At 42.5% G+C, this 17763-nt stretch overlaps 2 protein-coding genes across 2 annotated transcripts; one reads left to right on the forward strand and one right to left on the reverse strand.

The window, feature by feature from the left end:
* Positions 1-483: 483 nt before the first annotated feature.
* Positions 484-3327, forward strand: LOC148883717 (rho-related GTP-binding protein RhoB-like). The gene has a single exon (XM_089022467.1). The coding sequence runs from the start codon at positions 582-584 to the stop codon at positions 1191-1193; it is 612 nt and encodes a 203-aa protein (XP_088878593.1). The 5' UTR covers positions 484-581; the 3' UTR covers positions 1194-3327.
* A 274-nt stretch (positions 3328-3601) lies between these two features.
* LOC148883718 (apolipoprotein B-100-like) lies at positions 3602-16869 on the reverse strand. The gene is made up of 26 exons (XM_089022472.1): positions 16789-16869; positions 16624-16668; positions 16430-16542; positions 16191-16336; positions 15815-15962; positions 14816-14968; positions 14525-14649; positions 14344-14429; positions 13799-14249; positions 13596-13713; positions 13277-13423; positions 12954-13165; positions 12630-12849; positions 12355-12528; positions 12077-12280; positions 11821-11988; positions 11536-11741; positions 11277-11444; positions 11058-11179; positions 10769-10970; positions 10463-10647; positions 10186-10358; positions 10002-10117; positions 9636-9892; positions 4939-9551; positions 3602-4843 (listed from the first exon to the last, which is right to left on the reverse strand). Exons 1-26 carry the CDS (start codon positions 16841-16843, stop codon positions 3788-3790), a joined length of 9663 nt encoding a protein of 3220 aa, XP_088878598.1. The 5' UTR covers positions 16844-16869; the 3' UTR covers positions 3602-3787.
* Between the last annotated feature and the right edge of the window lie 894 nt (positions 16870-17763).

Below are 17763 nucleotides of genomic sequence, written 5' to 3' on the forward strand. Positions count from 1 at the left end.
GATAATTGCGTCTATTCCGATGAGACTATTTCACAGACATTTGTTTTAACCTGAGAATTGTTTTAAATGTTGAAAGAAATCACGGGATGTCTACTTTAGCTCATGTTTCAAATTTTCTATCACATATGTGACCGAGTTGCCGAATCGGCTCTTTGTCCATTCATGGTCATTTCTACCAACTCGTGAACGAACGACCCATTCTACTTCATTCGCATTTTCCATGATCATTTTTCGTTTTTTATTTTACATGTTTTGAAACACCAGAATAATGCTCGACGATCTACGCGATAAATATGTTTACATTTGAAGTGTGTAAACTGTTCGAAATAGTGTTAAAACATTTGGATGAAGTTGTTGAGACGAGCCCTCCCCGATACCTCAGCGAGATCCAATCACCAGTTGCTCCACGAGCTGAAAGTTTCCTTTCTTATTTCCGATTGGATTGCTATATTTAGGAAACTTCTCTTTGCTTTATAAAGAGATCTCGCCCAGTTGTCACAGCTCGGAAAAAAATAGGTGTCGCGGCTGAGACCCCCGCCAAAAAGGACGTTTTTTGAGGTCGATTCTTTGAAGACTTTAACATGGGGAAGGAGACGCAAATGGCAGCCGAGATCCGCAAAAAGCTTGTTGTGGTGGGCGATGGCGCATGCGGGAAAACGTGTCTCCTCATCGTGTTCAGCAAAGACGAGTTCCTGGAGTTGTACGTGCCGACAGTTTTCGAAACGTACGTGGCGGACATCGAAGTGGACGCCAAGCAGGTCCAACTGGCTTTGTGGGACACCGCGGGCCAGGAGGACTATGACCGGCTACGCCCGCTTTCCTACCCGGACACGGACGTTATTTTAATGTGCTTCTCCGTGGACAACCCGGACTCGCTGGAAAACATCCCGGAAAAGTGGGTTCCTGAGGTGAAACACTTTTGCCCGAACGTGCCCATCATTCTAGTGGCCAACAAGAAGGATTTGCGCAACGACGAGAACGTCAAGAACGAGCTGTCTCGACTTAAAATGGAACCAGTGAGGCCCGACGACGGCCGAGCCATGGCCACGCGCATCGGCGCACACGACTATTTGGAATGCTCGGCCAAGACGAAAGAGGGGATCTGGGAGGTCTTCGAGGCGGCGGCGAGGGCAGCTTTGCAAAAACCAAAGTCCAGACGGCCGAATTTGTTCAAACGCTGCGCTTTTATGTGACCGGGTGGCTCCAGGGACTTGCAGAGACGTGTTGTTTTAAGGCCGGTTTGGGCAGTGCCGCTCCCTGACAGTATATGGCCGCAAAAAAAGAAAATTACAATAATGGCCCTAAAAACTGTTTTGGCCACGCCGTCATCTTCTGGTGCTGCAAGGGGTGTTTTGGACACAATCGTGGGTCATATGAGCTCTATTTCACTGGTGGAGGAATATTTTTTTACTTTGAAAGCTCACCATATGTAGCCAAGAACGCTTTTTTTGGGGGCGGGTTCATATCCTGAAAGCTGAAAAAAAATCTGAATAGTGTTACATATCACTGATTTACTTTGGAAAGTCCTCAACCTGAAGATGGATGACGTTCGTAAAGCTATAATAGCTTGCCACAACGACACCACTTGCCATCAGCCATGTAAATACATAGCCGATTGTTTACATATTAAGGAGAACAAAATATGTCATTCTTCAGGAGGAAAAGGGGTTATCTGTACAATTGCATCATTTACAACGCATTTCTGCACAGAGACGAGTTGACTTGGCAAAACGAATCCCTACCACAGCACTTTTAACCACTGCAACATTTTTTTGTGGGTGTTTCTGCGGATCGATTATGGCGGTTAACAAGCTAGCTTTGGTAAAGCCTTAACAAAATTCTGGTGAAATATTTAGATGTCAGTTGCTTGTGTGTCTTCTCGAGTTATTTTTCACATGAGCCTGAAATTTGAATGCCAAAAGCAATTTCACACTAAGAATAAGAGTGTCAGTGTCCAACATGAAAGCAAAACACTGATTCAGACTCATTGAGCTCTTCCAAGGTCTGCATTGAAGTAAATAATACATTAAAAGCAGTGATATTTGCTCATATTCGCTTGTGATTGCGCAACAAGTGTTTTTAAACTAAGTTGCACTGCTTCGAACTCGATAGTGTTCATTAGCAATGGGCATTGAATGAAATTCCCTTATCTCTTTTACATCAAATTATCAACAATTATACTTAACAGTATACAGGAAATGCTGCCTAAAGTAAAAACCATATTTTTAGTCTGTAAAGCATTTTTTAAGTCAACCTTGTACTACAGAAATCTAATGGATTCAGGACCAAATCTGCAGTCTCGTGCAATTTTTGAATGAAACCCGGGTCCATTATTTTTCCCATTCGGGTACGTTTTCAGAATATTATAGTCGTCGCTGGTAATGTTTGTTGGAATGGCACTCACTTGTGATGCGTCGACTCTAAAAATATTGTTGTAGCGGTTTTGGTTTAGACCGGAACCAAATTTTGTTTCTATTGTCTGCAGTTTGCTAGCACGGGTGAGCCAATTGCTGTGGCTAATGCGAGATAAAGCCGTTAAATGGCGGTTACAAATTCAAAGTGAGACATTGGTGTGTTTTGAAAACCGCTGAAAAAAGAATTGGTTTACGATAAATTCACTCATTCGGTTGGGACATGCAAATGAGTGTATGTTAATCCACCTGAGTGTCCGAGGTATGACTATGAATGTATCTCCTTTTTCGTCAAACGACATATGGCATGTCATTGCTTTTTGGTTACTTTTTCTTGATTTGAATCATTAATGGAAAATCACTGTTCACTAAAACATGCATAACTTCTGTTTTTGTGACACAGAAAATTGGGAGTTTTGCAGGATTCAGTGTCTGGTTTTAGTCTTTGATTCTGAATCTTAAGACATTTATGACTTGTGACTGCTGTCTGTAAGAGTCGTCTGTCAAAAATTATTTTTTAAGGGTGGCTTTGATACTCTGTAATTATGCAAAAGTTGCATTCCTGCCAGCCATGTGTTGCTGGGATTTTTTTTTTTGCTGACTTCCAGGGCAGGAATCCATTGTGATGCACTTCCTGATTGTTTCCACACTAGCTCCCCTCTTGTGTGTAATTGTCAATGGATTTAAATTTACGTGTATAACTCTCATGTGTCTGGTTTCCATTGGTCCATTTGCACAATCACGCAGAAAAGAAAACAAAAAAGCAAAGAGTATGTGGCATTCAACCATTTTGTGCATTATGATGCAATACATCGCATTAGCTTATTTTTAATCAAGGGATTTGGAGCAATGTTTTTATATAAGCACACATGCTGAAGTTTTTCTGAAGCAAGAAATAAAATGTGGTTGCCATTTTTTTCCGACCCCTACATCTTATTTTTACCAGGAACTATAAAAAAACAAGAGCACAGTATTCTTTTCCATTGTTAACCGCTTAGAGCGCATGTGTCACTCACACGGCGTCCAACTATATTTAGACCCGATGATACAAATGACTAATAGGTGTGTGTTAGAAATTCTGAGTAATTTATTTGTAAACCATTCTCTGTAGATTATTACGATTGTGTAAAAAAATATTTAAAAAGATAAACTGACAACGTCTGAAAGCATATAGAGGATAGACGGTAATATGCAGTTATAAAAACTGTCTTTAATTCAAGAAGCAGGTTTTAAATAGAACACCACAACATACAAATGACGCACGATATGAAACGGCGTGAACAAAAGGCAGTCTAATAATAGCGGCAACAGAAAAGACCAGGATGATGGTTTAAAAATAATAATAACAGTCACTCCAGTGTAGTTAGCCATTAAAGTTAGTTAAATCGAGGAACGAAGGGAAAAGGGACATCCAAGTCCACCTCATTGTCACCAACTCTGATGAATTTTTCAAACGTTTGACTATTCTCCTTTAAGATTCGAATGATGTCACCGTGGAAGGTATTCAGATGTCTCAGCATAATGTCAATTGAGGACTCAATGTCCGCTCGAAGCGTTTCAGCGGGAATGTTATCCAGAATGTTCTGAAGCTTTGTCACTACAGTTTGAAGATAGCCGCTGATGACGCGATGGATCGTTTCAATTCTTTGAACGATACTCGAAAAGGTATGGAAGTCGATGGCTTCCTGGTACATGTCGGTCAAGAAAACGGGGACCTCTGTTACATCTTGTAATCTTAGAATTGGGAGCAGTTTTTGATTTAATTGAGAAAGATCACTGCGGATATCTTCAATGGCATGGCCGCCCATTTTTTTCACCATGGCAATCACTTCGTCACAGACTTTCCTTAAAGCTCCAAATAAGTCATTCAGAATTTTTCTTCCGGTGACGGGCATGGCTTCAAAAGATTCGCTTGCTGCCATGTAGATGGAAAAGACGAACTTTAAGACATTCTGATTCACCTGCTCATAAGCGTCAATAATCACGCTACTCCATTTCTGATAGACCTCAAGCCCAGAGAGTCTTTGCTGATACCCTGGGATTCTGAACTTGGTTTCTCTCAGGAATATAACAGCTGCCTCGACAAAAGTCTCCACTTTTTGTTGGGATTTTCGGACGATCGTATTGGTCTGATCTTTCGCGGATGTCATCACCTCGGCCGGATTGTCGACAGCCTGATTTAACAATTCTGTACCTTGGTTCCTTACGCGCTTCAGAGCCCCCTCGAGGCCTCTTCCGTAGCTGTTGATTTGATCATAAGTCATGGCAGCAGGAGTAATGACCGTTTGAACAACCGTAGGTACATTCATCTTCAGCCGCAGCATTATCTGGTATGGAATCTCCGTGTTCCAGGAAGTCCGAAGATTCAGTTTCTCAGAATTTGTCACAGACATCTTCAGGGCCAGGATATCAATGTCCGTTTTTGGTTCACTCTGTGCAACAACAAACAGTACCATATTTAAGAATGCATTCTTTGCTTGAATATTTCAAATGACACCAAAATTCAAAACCTCCAAACATTACTTACCGGGTAGCGACCATAAAGTCTCGCCGTCGCATGTGCGGGGGGCTCAGTTAGCACGTGAACTCCGATGTGACCAGCAGATGGGGCGGACAGAGAGATATCAAAACTGTTTCCGGTCATCTTCTGATGGACTTCTACACTTTCAAAAGGAAGATTGACCTTGAGGGAATTGCTGATGCAGGCGTCAATATTTTCATAACTTAACAGGATCGCACTGTCATGGCTTCCGTCCAACGCCGCGTGTTTTACAACCAGGACCGAGGCCATCTTGAATCCCCCAACTAAGTTGACATTGGCAGTGCCCTCAATTTTTCCAGCCAGAAACTCCAATTGGGATGATGAGGACGCATCGAGTTTGACCAGGAAGCTGTTCTTCGTGAGAACGCTGGCGTTGCTTTTGAGAGTGAGCATCGGTGCTTTCATCGAGAACTCTTGGGTCAGATCGCCCATCTTTGGAATCGATATGTTGTGAATTTTGGGAAGCATCAAAGCAAAATTGGTGTCTGGGAGGGGTATGGTGAATGTTGACATCCGAACATTGATCAATCGGACCATATAATCAGGAATCGTCAGGGTTTTAAGCCATTCCGTGTCATATTTTTCATACTCTGCCTTTGCTTTGGCATAGGCCGAAACCAGGATATCAGACACCATCTCTTTGCCAACGAGCGCTTTCTCGTGTTGATTACTCACGCCGGTGTGAATGACATCATTGATCGAATCGGCATTTATGTCGATGGTGAACATCTCCGGGTTTTTAGTGTATTTCGTTTTGGAGCTCAGGTCAAAAGTCTGTTGAGTAGTCATCAGGAGATTCCCCAACCCACCGTCTTCCCACAGTGAAAAGTCCTCAATTTTCGGTGTCATCGTGCCATAAAATGGCACCACTATTTCAGGAATCGTAATTGGTTGCTTCAAGATGTCAAGATTTGCTTCTGCGTAAATCTGAGAAATGAGGAGAATTTCTGTTTCGCCGTGATCCATTTTAAAGAAATGTGAGTATTTGTTTTGGTTGACATTGGCCATTCCGGTCCAGCTGGCCTGCTGCACTTGAGAGTTGAATGTCAGCGAGATGTTATTCTCAAACTCCATCTTTCCCGACTGCACGAAAGGAAGAAAAAATATGGAATTTCCTCTATTCTTGGTGTCGAGCGTGAGTTCGCTCGGCGTTATTAAGGCAATGGCCGAATTTGAAAGAGTTCCCTCAATCAGTTGTGCGTTATGGGAGACAGTTAAATCAATTTGAAGGTCTTCAAAGCGCGCCTGGAATTTCACATCAACCACGCTGCCCTTCATCATGGGTGTTTCCGTTTCAATTTTGGCATTGATTAACGCGTGGCCAAATATGCAGATCTCCGCGGCCGCGTTCTGATTGGTTTTGAAACCTTTGCAGCCTGTCGCACCGGTGAAAGTCACTTTGACCGTGTGCGAATCCAGGACGAAGTCAACGTCGCTGTTGTGAGTCGCCTCATTGGAGAAATCTCCAAGTGCATATTTGGCATTGGCCAGAGTGTTCACGTTGAGTTTTACCGAGCCGGATTCCAGTGCAAGATTAATTTTTTGGGTTGATGATACATGAGTGAAAACATTGAGCGATGGCATGTTGAGGTCTTGGTTCAAGTTTGTGTTGATACTAACAGAGAGTCCATCTTCAATTGCCAAGAACACATTGTTGACAAGTTCAGCGGAATACCATTCGAGGGCAATCTTTGCCGTCGTGTCAGCAGAGCCTTGAGCCGACACGCCGTATACAGTCATTGTTCCCTTGTGGTCGACTTTAAAGGACGACTGATCCATTTTAATGGACTCTGAAATCGCCAGACGGCGCATCTTGGGTAGAGCCAAATGTGCGCCGGCATCAACGGTGAACTGGAGGGCCTTCAAAGTCGATGTGGCCTGAGAATGAAGATTCATTTTCAACTCGGGTGTGAGCGATGTCGTCGTGGTGTTAGCCAGATCTGCGCTCGTCCTGAGTTTGTAATGTGGAGAGTTGATTTGGAACTCTCCGTACAGTTTTCCAAAACAGGGAACCTTACTCATATCTGTCACTACTTCTTTGAGATGCAGCGTTAACAAATCATAATCAAAAGATTGGATTTTCTGCGCCATCCTGAAGATGTAATCCCTCATGTCATCAATCATCTGTTTGAACTCAAACGAGTAGCGATAAGTCAGAAACTCCCGAATAGGGTCCCTAAACTTTTGGAACAAAGGCTGTGGATCAAATGACCAAAGAAGGGCAAATACAGACTTTATCTTTTCCCTCACTTGATACGTCTTCATCATTTCGACAACCTCGTCCATAACGCTTCCAATCATCTTCTCAATTTCATATTTGGACAGAATTTCCTCCATTTTTTGATGAATGACCATGAACCTATTAGCGATGTTATGTTTCTTGATCCAAGCCACGATAGTATCCTTGATTGATTTCAGCACACTGATGACTTTTTCCGTTGGCAATGTGGTCGCCAGGTTTGTCAGGGTATTTTCAAATCCATGGTACCGTTTTGTCACATCTTGGACAAAAACGTTGAAGTCAACATTGTCCATGAAGTCCTTCAGTTCAGATACTTTGTTTTTCATTGTCATATCGATTTCGTACTTGGCGTTGACGTCTTTCAGCAAGTCGACGCCATTGTTGTACAGAGTTTTGACGTGTTCGATCATGGCGGGGATGTGCTCAGTGAAAGGGATGTTGATAAGATGGCTGTCAGTGTTCTTGTCATACTTGACGAATCCAGACACGCTATAGTCTTGACTGGTTTCACTAAAGAGGTTTGTGGCGACCGCTCCTCTCACGTCAAGAGCCATTCTCTCGGCTTTGTTGTAGGCTTCGAATTCCTGATCCAAAGTGTGGTCGTTTAGCTTGCAATTAATTTTCAGGTGAAGGCTTTGTTCTTGAAGGCTCATCGTGCTGCTGAGTTTGTTGTCCACTGAGGCCTTGATGGAAGGTAGGTCTTGGATTTCATGGGTGCTCGAGCCTCTGTACTCAAACGACTGTGTGAAAAATAACGGTTTGGCTTTTAGGAGGAATTTACTATACAGATCACCACTCTGGTGTCCGTAAAACCACATGATGCCATCTGCGTTGAGCAAGGCATCAACGGTAAGGGAGAAGGGGTCGATGGCGGCATCAACTTTGCTGTCGAAACGAAGGGACTGAGATTTGTAATCGGCAACATTGTTGAATTTCACTGTCAGACCTGCAACCTCCAAAACAGAGGCATGCGTTATCTGTGATCCCAGTAGTTTACCGTTTGTGTTACATTTTGTGGTCAGGATCATGTCCACCAACTTGACTTCATAAGTGTGCTTGAGTTCATCCTCCGACAAGCTTCCGCTCAGCATTCCCATCAGATCCACGTTGTAGGGACGTGCCTTGAACTGGGCGTCGTTGTTCAAGTTGATCCCCATCATCTTGAGGTTATTTTTGATCAGAGCAGAAGCGGTAAATTGCTCCACGGTAACTGTGACGTCGTGAGTGTAGGCGTTTCTGGTGTTGAGGAAATTATCCGTTTTGGTGTGGAGGGTTAAAGATCTGGACGTAAGTGAAAGGGAATTGGAATTTTCCGTCCTCATTTCGTTCAGCGATGCAACTATGTTGCTGGAGACGATAAGGCCATCGTCACTGACTCTGAAATTCATTCGGTTCCTCGTGTTCAATGGTGAGATGTCACTGTTAAACACGCCGTTGAGGTAGACTTCGGAGCTTCCTATTTTTCCTTCAATATTTAAGTCAGCTTTATTTTCTTGAATGCCTCCCTTGGTGGTGAGAGACATGGTTGCACCATTGGCGTCCAGTCCGCTGTGGAAAATATTCTCAAAGGTCAGTCGGTTGCGCTGAGCAGTTGTGGTACAGCTAGTGGTCAGACCATTGGCATTCAGAGTCAACGTTGCTTTGTGAGAGGCGAGGCTTGAAAACACGTTGAGGGAGGCATCGGCGTTGAGCTCCAAGCCAGACGGATTCACGGAACCGGTGAGTAACAAGTGGGCGCGGTTTTCCGTATCATCCGCTGTATTTCCAATACGGAGGCTAGATTGAGTTTCTGAGGCGGAGAACTCAACTTGGCTTTGAAGCGTTCTCCGACTAGCCTGGCTCACCGATTTGGAGAGAAAGCTCAGCTTGGCATCCTTGTAGTTCAGGTTCATGTTTGTCGAGTGACTAACGGGATTACTGTTAATGTTCGCATTTGACTCAATGTTAAGATTCTCATTTGCATAAACAGCCTTGATGTTATTTGTAACTTTTAGGATATCGGAGTTTGCGTTCAGTATGCTTTCCAATCGGAGTTCCTTCTTTGCACGGTTTGATGAAAATGTGTTGAAATAGGCAGTGGTCGCTGTCAAAGATCCCACTGTGACACTTCCATTCGCATTGATATCCCCCAACAGCGTGTCGGAATCGAGCGCAAAGCGCTTGGTCACATCCAGAGAGGTCTGCAAGCCGAGCGGTGCAGCAGCGTGGAAGTTGTATTTTCCCGACGATGTTACATCATCTGAAAAGGCAATAGTTTCCTCCACATTGACTGTCGTACTCACAAACGTGTGCTCCAGGGAGCCGTTTAGGGTGAATTTTAGAGATTTATCATCTGTATTGGAAACCTCTGTAGCTCCTTTAAAGAAAACAAAAGTGACATTAGAATACTACATGATTGATTTTATTTTGCATGTCCATAGAAAGTAACACATTCAATTACCTTCAGATGTGAAAGCCAGAAGTTTGATTGGACTGTTAGCTTGAAGCTTGAACTTGGCCGAATAGTTTGGAGAGTCCACGGTATTGTTATGCGCTGACACAGTTGTCTCGCAATTGTAATAGTTGCTGTTCAACTTAGCTGACATTTGAATCATTCCAAACAGCGGCAGGATGAGCGTTTGTTCAAAGGGGACGGTAAATTTAGGGATTCTGACGGTTGCAATGTTCTTGTTGAACTGGTAGTGGATTTTGCTTTCCCTGATGACCAGATCAAAACAGAAAAAGTTTTTTTTATGAGAGACATGTCCTCTTTTGTGTGTTAGCGTTGATATCAACGTCTGACAATTTGAAGTGTGTTTTTTCTTACATGTTTAGGAATAGGTTCTCTGGTAAGGAAGGCATTTCCAAGTTTGCGATATTGTTCTTCACAGTCTCCACATAAGGGACATCAACTGAGATTTTGTTCATCCAGATGTTGCTCGCCTAGTGTGAAAAATAAGCATTTTTAGCAAATTTTTCACTGCCCAAGTCTTCAAAACAAGCGAACACACCTCAAGCGCCTTCTTGACAATGTGACGCAGTTTCATATCAGTGCTGGCAAGTTGATGATCCATGGCATCCTCAGCAAATTTACTCCAGCTCCCAAGGACTTCGGTGTAAAGCACCAAAAATTTGGTCTCTGCCTTCATGTTTGACAGCAGTAGAACCTCAACCTCATCATAGCCTGATATACATGAAGTTTGAATTTATGAGCTACCGGGATGAACGCTTACATTTGAAATTAGTCCAGCAGTGCAGATTTTTTTTTTTTTTTTTTTAAAGACGTACCGTATTTGAATGTGATTGACTGAATCGATGAGGACTCGGGCAGATTTAGATCACTTTTGATCTGAAGAGCGATTTCTTGGCCTTTGTAGCCACTTTGAGTCACGGTAGCGGAAATGGTAGCATCTGTCTTTAGAGCAGGAACGGCCAACTGAACCTGCAGTTTGCCTCGATTTATGGACGCTAGTCTGGAAAATGGATTTGAAAAGAGAAAATTAGAGCGCGTATCAAGAAAACTATGGATGAATCTTCATTAGATCCTTGGATCTTCCGTTCAGGTTTTGAAGTTTGTGATTTAGGTTTACTCACTGGGCGTGAGCGTTTAGAGTGACTTGCGGTACGTTCTTGTTCGAGATCTCAAAGCTGAAGGCTTTGCCTTTGGTGCTGCTGTCAGTCAGTTCAACTTTGACTCCGGCTTCTATATCAAAGACGGGTATCTGGATTTGGCTTGTGAAGACGTTCTTGTTTCTATTGTATTGCATGATTGCAGAAGTTTCTTTATCCTGATCCTCTGCGAGGTTCCAGAAGGAAAAAATGCTTCATGTGATGCTGAGAGCAGAGGTTACAGGTATCATCTTTCTGAATGCAACGGTTATACCTTCAGCTTTCAGAGTCATCTTCAGGGAGTCGACCTTCTGGTGGCCATCTTTTCCTTCATTGAGGAGCGTGTACGCAACGGTGGCTGTGTAAGAGACCTTTGGTTCGATTTCAATTGCAAACCTGAGGTGAAGAATATATTTTCATTCATTAGATTGACAAAATAACAAATAACTATCTTTGCGGTTCAATAATTTCATTCCGATCCTTTTCAACTGACCTCGACTCTCCTCCCAGAGGGAAGTAAGGCATGTCACTTTTATCCCGTACATCAGCGTAAAGTTTTTTCAGACAATATTTTAATCCGAAGAGGGAGTCACACTTTATGTCATCCGTGTTGTGTGGGATTATGGCGGCGTTCCCGGCACCCACAATCATCACCGTGTTGCTTAGTAAAACAGATCAAATAAATTGTTAAAGAAAAACTCCAAAATGTTTACAACCAATATTTCCTATGACCACATTTATTTTGTTTTTACCTAATGCTCAAAAGTTTTGCAGAGCCCTGTGTAGCCGGGATCGAGAGCTTGACCTCGTTTGCCTCCACAGCTAGCTTAGCATTAAATGCGCTTTCATGGTACAAGCTGGTGTGCATCTCCACATGGGAAGTAACAAATTCGGGGACATGGACGCCCATCTGGGTCACAAACTCAACGCCGACAGATGGCTTGAACAACAGTTCATTCTATGTCGAAATGGAACAAAATATTGCATCAAGAGACCATGTGTAGATGACTTTTTGATGAGAATAGATAATAAATTACCCCAGCTGGAGAAATGCGAAGTCCTCCTTGAGCTCCGGGAGTAAAAGTGCCTGACAGAGAAAAGGTCAGAGGCAAGCCAGTGGCAGTCGGAAGGATAAATTTGTTATCCATGAACATGTAATGGAGAAAGAGCTCATTGTCAGTGCCGGACATGAGCTTGGACACAACCTGGTGGAAAGGAAAAAGAAGACATTTTTATGTTCTCATGATGTCCTTAAAAAAGAAAAATGACCGGAAAGAAGAAAGTCCATCACACCTGTCTCGGGAGAAGTTTCAGGAAAATATCTGCATACATTTTAACATTTTCAATGAGAAACTTCAGATCACTGGTTTTAATGTAGCCAAACTCAGTTCCCATGATCTTCAGGTAGGCAATGGCCTCTGGAGATTCTTGATCCTGCAAATATCTCACCAGCTTGTTGAAATTGCCAGTAATTTCTCTCATCAGATCTTCAGGAGCCTGAAGGGAAAACAATATTTCTTTAAAGGTGACGTTCTTGTTGTGTCATGGGAAAATGTGAACCCTCAAAATACCTTCTCTCCTTCTGCTTTCAAGGGGCTTAACCACTTCTCCAGAACTTCCATCATCTTGACTGGAACTTTCTTCTCGGTCCAGTAAAGAGCCTTGGACAATGCGTCTGGGAAGAAGCCGTTCTTTCCAAACAACGCCTCAATAGAGGGCTCCAAGCCTTTTCCTTCAATTCCGAGCTATAGCACCAAATTTCAGAAACAGTGAAGCAAAGGTTTGTGTTAATAGTTTTCAAAATCATTCATCTCCTGTTTGCCAACTGCCACAGACAAAGACACACCTCCAACGTGTCCATGTTGTAGCCAAATAATTTCAGGGTGGATTCCATCATGACTTCCCTTGGCAGCTGGTGGCTGGGGTCAAAGATAACATTGCCCTGGAAATTGGCCTGCATGTTGTCATTTGTCAAACCCAGTTTGTAGTTGCGGGACTTTGTCGTGTAGTCATGGTGTGTTTCCACATCATAGTCCTGCAGAGCGTCTGTTATCTTCTTGCCAAGCCTAAAAAAAAGAAACAATTCTACAAATAAATATATATTCAACTATTTGTACTGTTTTTGGTTTGATAATCAAGGAGATGTTTATTCAGCCCAAATAAATCTTACTTCTGGGTCTCGGGATCAAGAGAGGAAACAATGTTGTAGACGTGAGAGGTCACGAAAGATTTGACATGCTCGTTCTGCTCCTGTTTCAGGATCTTCTTGACCATCTCAATGTCGCTATTGAGAGGATTTCTCATGAGAATCAGGTAGGCTGCAAGACGTTTCTGGACAGCGCCCTTTGGGTACTGGCAGACCCGCTGGAGGTTAAATCGAATCTAGAAAGAAAAAATAATCAGTTTGATAGATGTACTGCAAGGATTCCAGGATCAAATTAGGGGCGGGGAATGAATGAGCATATCTTGTTTCTTCCGACAGCTGCGATTTACCTCATCTGTCATTGACATACGTCTGAAAGCCTGGATGGCAGCAAGTTGAACGGCGAGTGTGGTTGCAGGTTGCCGCATGCATTTCAGCAAGGTGTTCTTAATGGCAGGCTCGGCAACTTCCATCACATCTCCGACGTTTCCGACAATCTGCAGAGAAGTTCAAAAACTTGACATAAAACCGTCGGGAAAAGTCAGAAAAGTTAGTCTCTATACTCTGTAGCTCCAAACAGTAGCTTTAACCTTTTGTCTACCTAATGGGATATTCCACATGTACATTATTAAGCTTCTTTCCCCAAATGTTTAAATTTGACATACGAACCCTCAATGTCAGGAAGGTCAGGTCTTTCTCGCCAGAGCAGTCTGGGCCCAGAAGAGAAGCAATGAAGTCAGAAACAGCAGTAATCTCCGGAGTGACTTTTCCTTCAGCCTGGTAAAGCCTAGTGACAAAGTTTTGTATGACTTTCTTCACACGAGAGATCATCGACTAGCACATCATATCTACCTTTACCGATCTCTACTTACCTCCTGACTGCATGACTTAAGGCATACATGACGGGCTTGCTCTTCCTTTTCTGAGCCATGGCCAGAATATCCTTCACCATGAAGTGTGAGGGGTGAGGCATCAGTGCCAGGGCATAAACTGCCATATCGACTTCAAGAGCAGATTTGTCATAGGTCCCGAGAACCTTCAACATGGCGCCGATGCACTCTGGTGTACCGCACTGGACAAGAGCTTGAATGGTCATCGAGTTGGATATATCAATCATCTCAGTTGCAGCGGAACCCAGGATGTCAGCTTTCAAGCCACGGAGTTCAGAAACCAGTTTGTGGAAGAGGGATGCACGCTGATCGCCATTAATGGTCTGAGATAGGGTCTTCAGTTGCTGCATTGCACTCATGGCAGCATTTTTAGACTGTTTAGGAGACTTGTCATCAATGCGGTCCATTGGCAAGTAACGCATGAGAGTCTCATCTGTTCAGTAAATGCCCCCCACAAACCATTACACTGCAGATAATGAACATTGGTGGAGCTATTAAAGCACATTCTGAAAAACGGAAACACTGACTGTGATCAAAGATTCTGTCATTAATTTTGGTTGTCTCCTTCAGAGTCACGGTCTGCTTCACTTGAGTGGAAATTCCATATTCGTTCCTATAAGAGACACAGTTACAGCAGATAAATTAACAATAGAGGAAACAGTAAAGAAAATTGTTTACCTTTTGGGTAGGGTTATTTTGACCACTTACTTGTGAGAGAGAGGCAGGAAAATATGCTTCTCTGTACAAGTTCCACTGGTCATGTGTTTTTTGTGGTTGTCGAATTTGTAGTTGCAAATCTGGTGGCTGTTGATCATCTTGGACAAAGAATATTGCTGGAAATGGACAGACCGAAATAAACAGTTGGGTACACTAATGTAATCTCTTGCATGAACCTGACTGATGGGGCAAAATAGTTTCATGAAGGATATTAACGTTTGATTGAATGAAACATCACCGTGGCTCAATTAGGTGTTACGGAGTTAGCTTGAGGCTTCTTACCATTCCTGAAAGGAGAGCCAGGGGACTGCCGGCCTGTTTGTGAGCACTGAAGCCATCACAGTTGGAAAGGTCCCTGTTGATAGTTACGTCTGTGGCAATGTCTCCTCTGGCGTTTACTGTGAAGTCTGTAGTGCAGATGCCATACACAGTGGGCTGGAAAGAAATGATGTCAGTCATTAAAACTGAGGAGAATCTATTGCTGGCGATTCAGCAGGTGTTTCTCTTTACAAATAGACTGAAGCAGAAATATTTCGACACATTAACTATACTTTTAACAGACAAACAAAACCGTAAACCGTTGTTAAAATGCTAACATTTAGCGAGATGTAATCCGGAGTACTAAAAACACAAAAACAATTCAATGACAGTTTAACTTTGTGCCTTCATGGTCAGGTAAAAACCAAACATGGCTACATTAGGGATGCCATCATGTAGCAAAATAGAGATGTCAAATCCCGAAGGCAAATTGATAAGTGATATAATGCAACCATGATAACAATAGTATGCTGACAAATGGCGAGGTCCCATTCTACTTTTCTTGATTTTGATAGCATGTTAAGGGTATACATACATAAATGTGGGTTATTTTGTTTCTCCTCGATGTTCCTTCAAGATCAATTTGGGAACAATCTGTGAGCCCTGGGTGGGTCGATCGTAGTCGACATTTTATGCATACCTATGTCATCGACTATGTAATGGGAGTCAATCCGCAGTTAGATTTATGAGCTGGAAGGGTAAACATGTTTTCTGTTTTACGCATTCTGCTTGAATCCAATTTTCAAATCAATAGGCCAGATTATATGAGCAGATGATGCACTGGGAAAGATAAAGTTATCTAGGACTTTGCCCCGCTGGCTGACGTGGGAACACAAAGTGACCCGTGTGCATTTATCAGCTATGACTGTTCCAGATTATCTAGTCATTGTGCAATGTGTTTATTGGTGGATGATTCTTCGCAGGAAATAGAATTGAGTTTTCATAAAAAACAGGCCTTCTCACCATTTTCTTGTTTCGTTCTTCTTCCATGACAGGAACTAGGATAGAAGACACAATTCCTCTCTTGATATTCAAGATGTTGACCGCCTCATCTTCTTCGGGGAACAATTTCACATCAGTATGTCCCTCAACTGTGATCTTCAGTGGGTTCCTGTAGACATCGGCGGATCATCAGTGACAACCTCATTCTGCCTTTCTTGTTACATATAAATTGAGCATAAATCAGTCTGTAAAAACATTTTTTAAGAAATCATTTAAGGTTTACAAATTAGGCTTATAAATTCTAAACCTAAATTCGAGTGATTTACTGTCATATCTTTTTCTCCCTGGATAAAACAGCTGCTGATTTTTAGCGTTCAAGATGAGGAAGTAGACTTACTTGGCCATTGCAGCTTTGAAGGCCTGATTACCAGCAGTAGGGTGGTACAGTGCATTTCCATCATCATCCACAGCAAAAATCTCACTCAGAGAGCATTTTGAGGTGCGTAGAATGAAGCTGCAGGTCTGAGGCACTTCAAGCTCAATCTGCACAGGAGATGAACCACCGTTAAATCACATTTACCTTTTTGAGCGGTCAAAGATAGGGTAAGGACTATTGGTTCTAGCCCGGAGACGAACTTGACAATAGATTTTGGGGCCGCTCTTGTTGTCGGTTGCTCCAGGAACGCCATTGATGGTCTCAGACTCGTAGTCGTACACAAAGCGCCTGAAGTGCCTCAACCTTTTAGCCACTAAGATGTGTATTAGCGGTCAGTTAGACTTGAACAACACTTTTCTCCAGTTACATTTTTAAGAATAAAGGGGTAACTTACAGAAGCATGTTGGAGATTGTTCATCCACACGTCCTACATCTTGCTCTGGAAAGATACCCCAAATATTGCATTCGTCGTTCAGGATGACAATGAAATCTCTACAACATACCTGTAAATATAAATTAGCTACTATGTTAAAATATATTTAAATATCACAGTACTTACGGGCTAGGGCGTATGTACCCAGAAGCAACAAAAGGCACATCCGGGCCCATCCCATGTTGGGCTCAGTCCCTGGAAGCCTTGGTAAAAAAATAGTTTTCCTCTTTAACTGAACACTAATCCTTGTGCTTTATTTAAAGGCTTTTATACACCGACCGTCTTAACAGACGTGATTAAGGGACTTGCAAATGTGTTGTCACAGTTCCAAAGTCTGATCAGTCCTTGTGGCAGGCCAAAGGTAAAATGTTTCACAAAATAAGTCGTGATATCCGTACTGGTTGGGGGATGGTCATTGTGATACTTTTTGGAAATTTTGGACATTTTATGCTAACAAACGCTTGTTCTGTGCATAACATTAAAATTCACCCCATGTAAAAAGAAATTGTACCTAAACTAAACAAACCGTTCTTGGCCACCCTAAAATGTTAAATACAACTGAACTGTACTCAGGCAGTAAATCTTTTATGTACCACTAGAGGGATCCTGCATACCACTCAAGATACTATAACCACACAGATTTTTTGTTTGAAAACGACTACGAGTACGAGGTAACCTTTGAGCTTTGATATGAATTATACTGACGAAGAAAAGTCAATTCGGATGACAATTTTATACAGCAACTTTAAAATGGATCAACTCTTATTTCTGATTTACACACTCTAACGTAGAATGGATGTCATCAATATTTCGATATACTCAGCTGTGTATCGAACACTGTCATGTACCCTGTAACCTGATAACACGATAAGCCGGCCACTGTAGAAAACGTTGTCCCTGAATGAGTTAACACTAGAAATTATTATCTGGGTCTGCTTCCACCGACAATGGTTAAAATTTGACTGAATATATGATTGAATTATTATTTCAACAATACTACGTGGTTGTCATATCTTATAGTTCTGGATGTCACCTTATTTCAGTCTTTTGGTTGAAAACTCTACCATGAGACTGTGTATGACAAACTCCAACCGGATTCGC

The sequence above is a fragment of the Hippocampus bargibanti genome, linkage group LG19 (genome assembly GCF_051943395.1).
Source record: "Hippocampus bargibanti isolate YZ-2025 linkage group LG19, ASM5194339v1, whole genome shotgun sequence".
NCBI lineage: Eukaryota > Metazoa > Chordata > Actinopteri > Syngnathiformes > Syngnathidae > Hippocampus > Hippocampus bargibanti.

What these genes read in the sequence shown, in the direction of transcription:
- LOC148883718 (XM_089022472.1), bottom strand. Translation starts at nt 16,843, where the DNA reads ATGGGATGGGCCCGGATGTGCCTTTTGTTGCTTCTGGGTACATACGCC. An exon ending in TTCCTGCCTCTCTCTCACAA is followed by an intron (nt 14,430 to 14,524) that starts GTAAGTGGTCAA and finishes TGTCTCTTATAG; the next exon opens with GAACGAATATGGAATTTCCA. An exon ending in GTCAATCACATTCAAATACG is followed by an intron (nt 10,359 to 10,462) that starts GTACGTCTTTAA and finishes CATGTATATCAG; the next exon opens with GCTATGATGAGGTTGAGGTT.
- LOC148883717 (XM_089022467.1), top strand. Translation starts at nt 582, where the DNA reads ATGGGGAAGGAGACGCAAATGGCAGCCGAGATCCGCAAAAAGCTTGTT.